The 14,177-nt window shown below is 48.3% G+C and overlaps 1 protein-coding gene and 1 long non-coding RNA gene across 3 annotated transcripts in view; one reads left to right on the forward strand and one right to left on the reverse strand.

The window, feature by feature from the left end:
- Positions 1 to 14,177, forward strand: part of PRKCE (protein kinase C epsilon) — a 478,122-nt gene that overhangs the window by 387,529 nt on the left and 76,416 nt on the right. For both annotated transcript variants that reach the window (XM_081833506.1, XM_081833507.1), the window contains one exon: positions 5,706 to 5,860. In XM_081833506.1, the coding sequence (XP_081689632.1) occupies positions 5,706 to 5,860 (155 nt within the window). The remainder of the gene's footprint in view (positions 1 to 5,705; positions 5,861 to 14,177) is intronic.
- The window catches only part of LOC145723890 (uncharacterized), a 1,084,435-nt gene that overhangs the window by 372,147 nt on the left and 698,111 nt on the right, over positions 1 to 14,177 (reverse strand). The gene's annotated exons all lie outside the window — the stretch shown is intronic.

Below are 14,177 nucleotides of genomic sequence, written 5' to 3' on the forward strand. Positions count from 1 at the left end.
CCTTAGATGACGCACAGGAGAAATTGTTCATCCCGTCACTGGCACATCAAAGGCAGACTGTTCCAAGTCCCATCTTTTGTTGGGCGCTCATGTGAAATTGATTCAAAAGCGATAGAATCTCTGCACATATAAACAGCTCGCAAATGGTGGGGAATGTGCATCCAAACACATCCAATTGGCAGGACATGTGGTGCTGCTGAGAGGAAGCCTCTGGCTATCCATCACACCTTGAAAGATGAACAGGGCAGGCCTAGCGTTCCCTTCAAAGGCAGGAAAGGTTAGCGCTCTGGGAAAACAGAGCCCAATGGGAATTTCAAATACACGGTGTGGCCCTTCCGGCTTGTAGGTCATGATTAACTATTCTTACCCTAAATGGCCATGACATATAATCTCTTTCCTAATTTCATTATTTTACTTACTATCACAGGACCGTAACTTTTTGGACATTCAGGTGAGATTAAGGGAGGAGAAGGTGGAATAAGGCTTTTAAAATCTTTGATTACCTCAGAAAACATATTTGCTTACTTTACCAGGAAGTTGGGTTTTTGTTTTGTTTTGTTTTCTACTGATGCCAAGAGGGGATTAATGACTAGCTGCTGGGTCTGCCAGCTTTCTTTTGATTTCAGTTTATGTAATTAAGCAGTTCCCAGAATGACTTAAGGTTCTCACTCACTCTGCATCAAAACATGCTTCTCAGATGTGTTAGGTGTGGAGGTCAGAAAGGATCCAAACTCCCTGAATGGAGGGAGGGGGAGTGAAAAATTGATCTGGCTTTGAACATCTGTCCCTCCAATTTAAAGAGGGGTGATTCTGCTTGGGGGCTGTGCACATTGAGGTATATTGAGTAGAAAGCAGGTTTCAGCGGAAGTTCAAAATGAGCTAATGTTAGACTAACTCCAAGTGAGGTTAACAACAGGAATAACACAGGGAAACCAGCTCTGGTTCACTATTGAATTTCCAGCAACTAGAGCTTCATGTGTGGTGGATGTTCAAGAACTCATGCATTCGACAAAGACGTACCGGTAACCCACTGTATGCCGGGCTCAGTTCTCGTTGCTGGAGATCCAGTAAGGGATTGACCCGACAAGAATCCCTCCCTCGGGATGCTCACACGGAGCGAATGTTGGATGAGCAGATTTTTATTGAGTGCCTCCTTAGTTACGGAGTTCAGAGCTGGTGGTGGGGGGGGTTGCTAGGAAGAAGAAACTGTGTTCCTCAAGGAACTGACCGTCTCACTGGGAAGTGAAGACACTGCCCATGGAACGAAAGAACTGTTTAGAGTTGTAACTGAATCCAGGGTGCTGATACAGACAGACCCCCATGCGGGCAGACTGGTCAGAGTGGGTACTCATTTCCCGATTCCGCAGGCAGGCGGCTCTCTGCAGCAGGCTGACTTGTCTCTAGCTCCTTAAGCAGTAAGAGTTTGCAGCTCCAAAAATCAGAGTTCCCTTTGGTTCCCTTTCTCCTTTCCAGCCCATAACCTTTTTTCATTCTTCCATCCACACAATGATTGTTTTTAAAGGGAATTATATATTAGAATAATAATAAAGGGAAGCTTTTCTTTTGGGCTCAGGCTAGTTCCCTTACAAACTAATAGGGCAGAATTTCTAACAGTTCCTGCCTTCATGAAACAGACAGACAGCCGGGGGAGAAAGACATGAGTCAGTTATGCAAATCAAACCTCCTGAATGCTACAGGGGAGAACACAGCATATAATAATGAGATTTGACCTTGTCAGGGAAGTTAGGGACAGCTTCTTAGAAGAAAAGACGGCTGTACTGGAATCTCAAGGATGAGGAGGGACTAACCAGGGGAAGGGAGAGGGGAAACATTCCAAGCAGAGGGAATAGCATAAGCAAAGGCCCTGTGGCAAGAGGGAATTTGCTGTTGGGACAGAGGGAACCAGAGGTGGCTGGAAGGGAGACGACTCAGAAGAAGGTAGATTGGGCAGATCATAATAGGCCATCAGGCATATTAAGGAGTTTCTTATTTATTCCAAGAGTAATAGGAAGCCCTTAAAAGAATAATCAATAGAAAGAGAGGAGGGAGGGGGATGGGTTACACTCAGATTTTCATTTCAGCAGGGTAACTGCCTGTAGTGTGATCCGCATTTGCTAGGGGGACTAGTCAGTGTGGGGAGCATTAGGAAGAAGGCACTCGTTAAGAATCTAGATGAGGTGATAATTAATTACTTGGACCAGAATGGTGGCCCTGAGCCGAGGCGGGCAGAGACTAAAAGAAGTAGACAAATGTAGCAGGTACAAAATAGTCAGTACACAAGTACAACAGGGAGGAGCAACAGGGCTTGGTGATGGATGTAAGGGATGAGGGAGAGGGAGGTACCCAGAGTGAGTTTCAGGTCTCTGGCTTGTGCACAGGCGCCTTGGACGAGGACCGGTTCACTGGGGGGAAATTACCGAGTCAGCTTTGAACGTGTTGAGTTGAGTGCTTTTGTGGCATCTAGAGGGAAATGTCAGAAATTCGGTTGGAAAGGGGCGCCTGGGTGGCTCAGTCTGTTGGGCATCTGCCTTCGGCTCAGGTCATGATCCCGGGGTCCTGGGCTGAAGCCCCACATCAGGCTCTGTGCTCAGCGGGGAGCCTGCCTCTCCCTCTCCCTCTGCCTGCCGCTCCCCCTGCTTGTGTGCTCGCTCTCTCTCTCTCTCCCTGTCAAATAAATAAATAAATAAAATCTTAAAAAAAAAAAAAAAGAAACGCAGTTGGATAAATGGGTACGTGGCTTGGAGGAGAAGTCTGACACGGAGGTTGACGTTCGCGGGTCACCTGTGCCGAGCGAAGTGCATTAGACACTGTGGGTGTGGATGAGACTGCTCAGCCAGGACAGAGTGAGGAAGGGGGGGCCCTAGAGCCCCCTGATGGCTGGGGAGAGAAGCCCGCACGAGCAGGCCCGAGACCACCTGCCCGAGACATGGGGAGGAAACTGGCCTGAGAGCCAAGGGAGCCAAGTGTTTTTTGGAAGAGGAAGTGCTCCGGAGGAAAATACTGCTAAAAGGACGGGAAGGGAAGACTTGGTGATGGTAGCAGCTCTATGCCATCGGTGACAATAGGATGAGGCCACCTTCCTGGAGCACCCATTTCGAACCTGGCACTTTAACATATAATATCATCCCCATAAGACATCTGTAAGGCAGGTCCTCTATCATCCGCTTTTTACAGATGAGAAAACCGAGCACAGGGAGGAAGTCATTTGCCTGAGCTCACCTAGCCAGTAAGTGACAGAGTTCGGTGGGAGCCCTTCTTTGTCACTCCACAGACCCTGTTCTTAAATGCTGTGTGTCTAGGGTTGGTGGGATCAAAAGCAGCCAGGGAGCACAGGAGGGTGTAGAGAAGCGAGGTTTTCTCCTCTGGAAAGCCTTGGATTCCTTCAAACAGAGCCGAGGAAAGACGGCATTGTTGCTGAGGCCCACGTCCGGCTGGGCCGCACGACAGGGCATCCCAGAGGCCGTCTGATGCTGGGACTCAGCTAGATCGGGGCAGTGCTGGGCGCATGGTGCAGCTGCCCTTTGGCCCCCAGCGCTCTGGGGCCGTGGTTCTCAGTGGGGCGAGAGAGGCCGATGCTCCGATTCACCACCCCGGGGCTTCCGAATAGAAAACTCGGGGGTGAGGGGCGGAATCCGTGTTCTCACAAGTCTTCATGTGATTCCGATGCACAAGCTGGAGAACCCATGTTCTTGGGAGATCCTTGCAAACAGAAGAAGGAAAATTTAAATGATTTCTAATCCATGTATCTCTCGGACACCAAACACCTTGGCAGAACCCAGATGGAAGCGTGGTTCTGAACCCGGGCTGCACACTGCAGTCCCATGGGGAGCTTTGCGCACGACCGATGCCTGAGGCCCACCCTCAGAAATTCTGGTCTCATGGGGCTGGGGTCAGCCTGAGCATTCGGTTTTTGTAATGAGGATTTGAATGGGGAATGGGTGATTGAGGGAATGGCTGACAAGGCAGCCTATGTACTTTTGAGTCCAGAATCGTACTCTGGGGAGAAAACGGGGCAGACCTTTAAGGGGAAGGAAGACAAATGGAAGAGAAGGTAGACCGTAGGCCCTTTGTGAGTATCAGTATAGCTTGAATAAATTGGGAGACTGTCGGGCAGAAGGTAGTCTGAATTCGTAACAGTTCTTAACGATGGACTTATTTTCAAAGCAATGCCAATAATAAATATGCTATCACAGCTGCTTCATGAATAAAGAAGGAGCATGATCACCTCCTCCTGGCAGCTTCACTTAGACTCTGTCTATATGTTAAGAATGTGCTTACCCCTCTGGCCTCCCCAGCGTTCCTTCCTCCCCCGCTGACCTGCTCAGCCCCCGCCCTCGGCATTCTCACCCTGTCCCCAAATCCTGGGATTTGTTCCTGCCCCCCACCCCCGCCTCCTTGTTGTCTCAGGCCCTAGCTCTGTCCAGAATCGTCCGTGGCCCCCAGTTTAGAGAGCCCACCTTTCTCTTGCTCGTTCATCTTTAAGACACTCCGCTCCTGTTTTGTTTCCTTCATTCTGCCCATTTCCCCTTCTCCACCCTTGGCTCCTAAGTTCTGCAGGGGACAGTGCTGGCTTGCCATTCTTTGCCTCCCGCCCAGCACAGCACCCCACACCTTACAGGCTTGGGAAATAGTAGTCAGAAAGCTGCAAAAGTGAATTTCCATCCGTCTCCTTCACACACTGGCACTGAGTGAAGATAAAGAAGGCCCCTCCTCCGATGAGGTATGAGTGTGGTTGGGTCATTCGGAGGCCACCTTGAGGAAAGAAGCCATAGGAAATTCCCAAGATGGGTATCCCAGTAGGAACATCCTCCAGAGTGAAAAGTGTCCCACAGAAGGGGCCCTCGCAGCCTCAATAGCCCGTGGGACCTTGTAGTAGTTTCTCAGGGCTGCCTTCACCCATTACCACCAGGTGGGGGCTTAAAACAATCTGAATCTATTCTCTCATTGTTCTGGAGACCAGAAGCCTGGAACCAGTGTCACTGGGCTGAAATCAAGGTGTCCATAGGGCCCTGCTCTCTCCCCAGGCCCTCAGGGGAGAGTCCATCCCTGCCTCTTCCAGCTTCTGGTAGCTGCCATGTTCTTTGGCTTGTGGCCACAGCACAGTCTCTGCTTCTGTGGCCACATTGCCCTCTTCCTGCTTCTCAAATCTCCCCCCTGCCTTTCTCTTATAAGGACACCTGTGATTGCTTTGAGGGCCCACCCTGGTGATCCAGAATAACTTGCCATCTCAAGATCCTTACTGTAATCACATCTGCAAAGTTCTTTTTTGCTGTCTCAGGTAACACTTGCACGTAAAGGGATTAGGACATAGATATCTGGTGGGGAGCCATTATCCAACCTCCCGCACATATAAAGGTAGCTGGAGCCTCCAAAGGGACAGCGACTTGTCCAAGGAAACACTTCAGGGTTGTCACAGAAATCAAAGACCCAGGTCTCCTTTCTGTCCGTTTTGGGCTTCCTCCACTAAGCTAAGCTGATGTTCATAAAAGTAAAACAGAGAAAGAGATTTAAAATAATACGTCATACCCTAATCCGTGTGCTGTCTGGATTATCTGTCTTCTGTCTTCTGTCTGGATTTCGTGCTACCAGGATTCATCCATCTCTGCACCTTCTTCCCCCTTGGATTCGGGCTCAGGAGATGCTCTCTGGCCCGTGTGGAAGCAGCAGTGGAATTACCTAAATGGCATTTTCTGCTCTCCTTTCAGGACCGCCTCTTTTTCGTCATGGAGTATGTAAATGGTGGCGACCTTATGTTCCAGATTCAGCGCTCCCGAAAATTCGACGAGCCTCGTTCCCGGTTCTATGCTGCAGAGGTTACGTCAGCCCTCATGTTCCTCCACCAACATGGAGTCATCTACAGGTAGCTCTTCCCTCCTCCTGCCTTTCGTGAAAGCGAAAAAATAAAGAATTCTCCAGACACTTGAACTGACTTTGGCTCCCGCCCAACTGGTCTCTTAGCAACCCGCTTTAGATGAGTTGTTTGTTCTAATTTGCCCGCAGAGGACTTTTTTGGGGGCTGTTTATCACTGTGAATGTTAATATTTGAATAGCCTCAGGAGATCTGACCCACCGTTTGTGCCAGTTTTGATTGAAAGCCCAAGCACAACATTTTAAAGGCTTGGCGCCGAGCGACCTTGGAGTGACCTTCATTTCTCTCCCTCCCCACCCTCTTCCTTCAACATCAGGGCATTCTCTTTACTTTTTCCTTCTGTGCCATGAACTTCCTCCCCTTCCCAACCTCTTGCCACTTCCTGAGTTTGTTTGGCTTTGTTGTCTCCAGCAGATAGAATCAGGAGGAGGAGGAGTTGCTTGGGGGTCTCTGGGTTTATGATTCGAGGAGGAGGAGGGGAAGGGAGCTAGACAATATCCAACAGGAAGTTACTGCAGATCATCCAGTCCCTCACTGCCGCCCTGTCCCCCTTCCAAGAAAACATAGAACACACACACACACACGCACACTCACACACTCACATACTAATTTTCCAGTAAGGGAGCGGGGCTATTTACGCAGGCTCTTCTGTGAGGTCAGGAGTTCTGGGAGGAGTAAATATTTATAATTAGCAACAAGGACACTAAAGTTCCTTAAGGTTTTCTCAATAACTGTCAGTTTCTTGACTTGGTTTTTGCCACCGCCCCCCGCCCCCCACCTTTTTTCAATTGGGTAGAAGAATAGCTAGCCGGGTTCAACCCAGAACTTAGTCACTAGAACCTTCCTGACCCTCTCCTGGGAGCAGTGTTCTGACTAAATGCTCGTTGAGGGGTTCTGACCAACCCTCACCCCAGACTTCCTTTTTACTGACGACTCTTAATTTCCTCAAGTATGCGTCTCTCTGCTCAAAAAGAGTCAGTACCTCCCCCCCAGCCTACAAAATAAAGCTTGAACTTTTCAGCCTGCTGGTCACGGTGCACCACACTGTGAGTCCCTGTATTGGCTTCCTATTGCTGCGTAACAAAATACCACAGACTTAGGGGCTTCAGACAGCACCCACTTATTATCCCCCTGTTTCTGTGGTCCTGGAGTTCAGGCACGGTGCACCGTGGCCCTCGGCTTGGGGTCTCTCTGCTGTGATCAGGGTGTCAGGCCGTATGCTTGTCTAAAGTTTGGGGTCCTCCTCTGAGCTCACACACTGGTAGGCAGAACTCCGTTCCTTGCAGCATGTGGCTGGCTTCTTCAAGGCCAGCCGGAGAGAAAGCCTTTCCTGCTTGGAGTCTCTAACTCCAGGGAAGGCTTGGACCCTCTTTTTATAGGATCACTTGATTAGATTAGGCCTGCCTGGGACAATCCCCCTTTTGTTTAACTCAAATGATTTGTTTAACTCAAACCTTTATTATATCTGCACAATTCCTTTGCCCTGTAATGTCACATTATCGTGATAGTGACATGACATTGCCTTTTCCACCTTCTTTTGGTTAGAGGAAGTCCCAGCTTCCACCATACTCAGGGAGGGACTATGGGATTATAGCAGAGTGGGACTCACTGGGGCTCTGCTTAGGTTGTGTCTGCTACATCCTGGTACCCCTTTCTCTCTGCAGTCCCCGTAGCACCTTGTTTTGAACCCACCAAGGTTCTCAGCTTTTCTCAAACCCACCTGCCAATTCCCAGCTAGCCTGTGCTCATGCCCTCCTCAGACAGAGGCCTCACACAGTACTGCCTGCCCACACAAAGCCTGGTCCCACCAGCCAGAGCAAGTTTCTCCATCACCCACGCTTCCGTCTGCAATTCGGGAATGAATGGGACCTGAGACTTTTGTTGCTGTGCCTACCACTGTCCACCTTGTGTTAGTTAGCGTTAGGCGTCGCTATGGATCCTTCACTAAGTTGCAAATGCCCTTAAGGACCATTTATTTACATATCTATTTTTTGTAAACCCCTCCATCATCTTGTTTTACATGCTCTTCTTGTCTTACACATAGTAAATAGTCAACAAATGACCACTGACTTCAGTTAGTTTAAAACCCTAATCTCTGCCCCCGAAGCAGCTCACAAGCCCGTTGGAGATACAAGAGTTAGGTGTAGGAAGAGCTCAGCCATACTACAAGGCAGTACACTGTTAGGTGCCGATGACAGAAGAAGGACGGCCATCCTCTGAGACATCATTCCCCATTCCATCCCTATTACAGTGGGTATAACCATCCAGCATACTGGCAGGGATTCAGAGCGTTCCCTTAAGTAGCTTGCCCAAGGCCCTACTCGGTCAGTGGCAGACCTAGGAAGCCTAAGTGATTGATCAGCAAGCTCATGCTGTACACCAGGACATCTGTCACCCCGCCTTCTCAAGTTCAAGTCCAAACTCTTTGGCTTGTCATCCCAGGTTCTCCAAAATTCGCTTCTCCCTTACATGTCTACTTCTCCCCTTTCCACTTCCCTCTCATCACACCTGTGAACACTTTTGTTCTGTTGGCTTCTATGAGCCACACTTTCCCCTCCCCCCCACACACATTCCTTCCCACCTCCCTGACCATTCCTTCTCAGTCTCTGTATGGCCTGGCCTAGCTGTAGCTCTCCTCCAACCTCCATTCTCTAAATGCTGGTTTTCCCCAGGGCCTTCATCCCTCCTTCCTCCTACCCTAAAAGTCCGACACGTGCGTGCTTTCAAATGACTCCTGTGAACCAGTGACCCTCTGTCACTACATCCAGCCCCCCAGTTATCCCCAGAACCCAAACAAGCTCTCTCCCCCAAGCCTCTCTCTCAAGACATGACCTCGGGGCCTTGTGCCTTCTTCCCAGGTGAGTTTGCAGTCTTTGACAGACTTGACTCTTTCACTGCCTCTCGGTTCCCTGCCCTCCTGTCTGCCCTCCCCCTCCACTGCTGCCCGCCATTCTTTGAAAGCACACAGTTGTCACACGCTCCCTTTTTAGCCTCCTTCAGACTCGCGCGTGCCCCAGGCCTGCTATGCACAGCTGTGTGGTCTGGGCACAGTGCAAGAGCCAAGGGCGCAAGCAGTGAGTGGCGGATGGCATCTAGGCCGGCTCTGCTGGTGTGGCTGGCTTCAGCCCAGGGAAGGGGTGCTTTTTCTACCCAGAGGAGATGGCTTATTGTGTCTCTCACAAAGACACCGTCTGTGCACACGGGGCTCTGGTGGCCCCCAATGATCTTGTGACCCTTATCACTGTTCCCTCCAACCATATATCCCACCCTCTAGGTGCTCCAAATTATTTGCCGTTCTGCCCCCAATGCCATTCTTTTTCATTTCTCGGAGCCTTTGTCCCCCCGTCCTTGGAAATCCCTTTCTCCTAATCTGTGTCTTGATCAATGAGTGGTTCCCAGTTCACATCCATGTTCTGACTGCCTCAGAGTCCCTGGTTTAAAAGGTACAGAGATTCCATAATACTGGAGGAGGGGAAATGGATAAGGATATTGGTGAGAGAGAAAACAGCCCTGAGTTTATGATTGCTGAGGCTACGTGATGCCCACATGGGAGGGGGGGTCCACTGTCCTATCTACTGCTGTATGTGTTTGAAGTTTACCATAATTATAATATCTTTTCTTAAAAAAGAATAGCAATTCCAGGGTAACATTCTAGAATTTTTGATTCAGTATGTCTGGAGTGGGGTTCAGGAATCTATATTTTTTTAAAGTGTTCCTCGGGTGACTTGGGGACCAGAGATGGAGAAAAATTCTATTCTGCCTCTGGGACTGTGTCAAGCGCCCCCGCTGATGTGAGGCTCTCCCGACCACCCAGCCTGTCCTGGGGATCATGCCTTCCCTCTATACCAGGCATTTAGCAGGTTCCCTTTGCAAATCTTAATGTTTTTACTTAAGATACCTCTTCTGTGATTGAGAACTCCATACAGGAGTGCTTATCTGGTTGGCCTAGAACAATAGCCTGCTTATAGTAGGTGTTCACTAAATGTTTGTTCTTCTAGTCTCTAATGCTCCAGAGCCTTCCAATCTAGTGGGTTGCTCCCTCCTAGGTGTGTACTTCTTAAAAGTCTGTGTTGGAAGCATTCCTAACTCCTTGACCCTAAAAGGCCCCCAATTTCTTCATAGCTCTCATTTTATGGGTTAATGGGGATGCTAGGATCTCTGTTCCCCATGTTGCTTCGTGTTAGGCTGCCGAAAAAGAGGATGAAGGGCAGCGTGTGTACAGGGGGCTGGGGAGGCCCGGAGTGTGTCTCCACCTCTTTGCCTCTGGCTATTCTGAAGCCCGGCCAGAGACCATGCTTTGTGCGATACAGGGGTTTATTTGGGAGATTGGCAAGGCCAGGTTTTGGAGGAGGAAGCTGATTGCTGGAGTGGAGATGGAATTTTCGGCCTTCCTGCTGGAATTTATACACACGCTAATTAGCAGCTAACTGGCCAGTGTTCAAGAATGAAGGAAAGAAGTCATTTCTCTGGCTTGTGGCTCACACTTTAAGGAAATCCCACACTGACAGGCATGGCCCCCTTTCTTCTGGTCCTTGTCTGAGTCAGGTTCCAGCACCAGGCAGCCCAGGGTCCCGTCTCTCTGTCCCCTGCCCCGTGTTCCTAGCATCCTCTGTGTGCTGTGGTAGACGCTGGCCCCGTGTGTCCACTGCGTGTCCAGCCATGGCTTAAATAAAAAGACCTCTTCCCCTCCTTTACCCGCCCTTCCCTCCCCCGCCACCAGACACAGTGAGAGGTAGAGGTTTTGAAGGGTGTAGGCCTCCGTTAAGAGTGGGTTCAGAGAACTTTCTCTTCCTCTACACCAGGCTCGCTGCCTGTCCATTTTCCCCTGAGACGCTCGGTTGGAGCAGCTGACTCTTCGAGAGCACCCCTCTCTCTGTGCAACACGAGACAGAGAGATGGTGTGAGCTGCCTCAGACAGAGAGGACAGCTGGGGGCCCTTAGGAAGATGAGCAAAGCCTTGGCAGTCAGGAATGTATCTTTGTATTCTTTCAGAGTTCAGAAGTCAGGACTCCTGTGGTGGAGGGTGGTGAAGAACGTGGCCTCGGTCACATGGCCAAGCGTCTTAACACTCCGTGCCTCAGTGTCCTCACCTATAAAATGGGAATGATAGTTGTATGTGCCTATCTCATGAGGTTGTGGAGATTTCGTGATTTAATAGGCCTCAATAATTTTGAATAGTGCCTGCCACAAAGTAGGTCCTCAGTAAAGGTTAACTATCTTATTGTATCTTGATTTTTATTAAGATGGATTGAAAGAACATTGGAGATCTTTTATCCAGCCCGAGCTCCAAAAGAGATTCCTGGAATCCTGTCAGAAGAATGAATTCCTTTCTTCCTTATAAAATTTAATTCCTTTTTTAATTATTATTATAAAAGTGGTAGTCCTAGGAAAAATAAAAATGTAAGCAGCCGAGAAAGGTATAAAATCAGCTTTCCCTTCCCCAACCTTAGAGCCACCCAAGGTGAAACAGTGGAATGGGTTCTAGAGAATCCTTCGAGAACTCTTCCTGAGCAAGTTCCTGGACCTCTTTGAGACTGGCTTGCATTGACCCGGAGCTCAGACAATGCCTGCATTGTCTCCTGCATGCAGGAGCGGAGCGGGATTGCTCCAAGTCAGACTGAGGAGGCAGAGGTGAAGGATCAGAAAGCCAGTGGGGAATGACAAGGCATTTTCCTTCTGGGAAGGCTCATTAATGATTAACATCTCACGTGGAGCACTAAAATTTGGTCTTTATCTAGCACAGGGGAAGTATGACTTCTCCCTTAATTTTTCAGAAATTTCCATCTTTAGTGAGCTGTCACCACCACTCCCCAATAGCCATCCTGCACTGCGGACCTGTTGTGCGCCTGGTTGCCCTAACTGGGGGCAGTGGGGAGCCACGAGGAGAGAGATGTCTCTGCTTTGGCCCACTCTAGATCACTCTATACTCAAGAGGTGCTTCGGAAAGGCCTTCCTTGTTGATGCTCATGTTCCTAAGAAGTCAAATAGGAATGAAGAGCATGGAACAAAGATTTAGGCAATACCTCCAAGGACCTAATAAACCTGAATCTTAAATGCCTTGTCCTCAGCAGGATAGGAGGACAAAGCCAAGAATGGGGGGCTTAGGAGGGGTTTCCCTGGACAGAGCTGGAGACATACTGAGGTCTGTAGCTATGCTCTGCAAGCCAGACCTCCCTGGAAAATGCACATGGAGTTGTGCTATAAACTGTAACCTTGTCTTCCTGCTAGTCAAAGAGGGAACGTGTGTGCCTAGCTTGGGGAATGATAGCCTGCCTCGATCCCTGGGATCATCTCCTGCCGTGGACACTATTCGGCATTTCCTGACTTGGGGAAGGGCTCTAGTTAAAGCCTGTGCTAACAAATGGAAAGTCTAATATTTAGATTCCTAGCTTCTTTCCCTACATTTTCAATTTATCTAATGCTAATAAAAGCAGAGGAGGAGGAAATAGAATGATTTCTTCCTTCTTCCTTGCTTCCTAATCTTCTGTGACCTGCCCTCAGAAAATCACTCAGGACGCTCTGGTTTCTTCTCCCCCACAGAGCGTTACCCTCCGCTGTCAGCATTCCTCCGGCCATTCTAGAAAATGATATTGTGATATAACACTTCTGAGGATGTAAGGGCTGAGTGTGTAATGGGAGGGTGTTGGGAGTCTCCAACGTTAGATCAAGCCTCCTCAGAGCAATCTAAACCAACTCCATTTTCTAGATGTGGAACTTAAAACCAAAACTGGGCAGGAACTCACCCAAGTTTACACAGTGAGGTACTATAAAGCTTAGATGTTATTTTAATCAAAGATATACATAGAGATAAAGAGTCAAACCACTCTACAAGGAGCTTAAACAAATAAAAAGCTGTTTTCTGCCCTCCTTCCCATTCCCGCCCAGTTTCCTCTTCTAGGGAGACAACCATTTTCAGTTTTTTCAGCTGATGTTTTTGGTACGGACCTCTGTATTTCTGAGTAAAATGCTTTTATTGTTACTTTTGTAAAACTTTATTTTAGGCATTATGTAGTGACTTTCCACTGTGGGAGTGAGAGCTTACTTCTCCGCCCCACTCCCTACCTGCTCACTGCCCCATGATATCCACACTCCCATCCCAACCTGCCATCCTCCCTTCCTCCCAGTAGAGTTTACTATAATTGTGGTTAAATGAATATACATTGTATGCATTATTATGACTGTGAAGTACTATTTGGGGGCACCTGGGTGGCTCAGCTGGTTAAGTATCTGCCTTCGGCTCAGGTCATGATCTCAGGGTCCTGGGATGGAGCCTCGCATCAGGCTCCCTGCTCAGTGGAGAGTCTGCTTCTCCCTCTCCCTCTGTGCCCCCCACCCCATGTTTGCAAGCTCTCTCTCTCTCTCAAATAAATAAATAAATAAAATCATTAAAAAAAAAAAAAGAAATACTATTTGGAACTAAGCCATGTGGTAAGCTATAATTACTTTTCCTATACCTTTTCTTTGTTTTCCCTGGAGACAATAATTATCTCTTTGTTTTCTAGTGGTTATTAGTTCAACAAGGGCTCTACAAATTGTCCACATCCCCCTACAGGATGTTTCAGTGCGATGGGTACTCTGTCAACTTCATGCTCGTGGGTAGCTCTCTCCTGGAGCCCTCCAAACCACTCTGGTCTGAACAGTGCTCCCGTAACTGCTGCCTAGCCATCATCCTGGGCTGTCCCCAGACTGCTGTACTCATGCTTCCTTTGGCCTCTCTTCTGTGAAAGCTCCTGTCTCTTGTATCCCACATCTCTTTCTCAGTATACTCCCTTGATGTGAAGCAGCCCCAGCAGTGTTTTGGGAAGGATGGGCAATAAATCTTTGAGATCTTCCTTTTATATGTAAAATCATCTTTATCTCACTGTCAAACTTGATAAAGACTTTGGCTGGGTATAGAATTCTAGATTGAAATCCATTCTCACTCAAAATTTGAAGATATTGTTCCATTGCCTCCTAAATTCCAGTGTTGCTGTTAAGAAGTCTGAAGCTATTTCAATTCTTGATCCCGTTGTATGGATCTATTTCTTTTTCCTGGAAGCTTGTTCATTACTTATTAATGATGTGCTTATAGGCCATTCTTCATCCATTGCACTGGGCTCCAGATAGACTTTTTCAATTTAATAAAATGTGTCCTTCAGTTCTGGAAAATATTTCTTTCTTTAATGATTCTTTCTATTTTCTCTTTCTAGAACTGTCATTTGGGTATTGGATTAGTCAACGTGGCCTTCATTATAGACTAATATGGGTAGCCACATAGTTGGGGAATCCTGACTGTCAGTACTTTTAGAACTTTCCTTCTAGAGTGTTC

This window comes from Leptonychotes weddellii, chromosome 10, assembly GCF_054177405.1.
Source record: "Leptonychotes weddellii isolate Sample4059 chromosome 10, ASM5417740v2, whole genome shotgun sequence".
NCBI classification, from domain to species: Eukaryota; Metazoa; Chordata; class Mammalia; order Carnivora; family Phocidae; genus Leptonychotes; species Leptonychotes weddellii.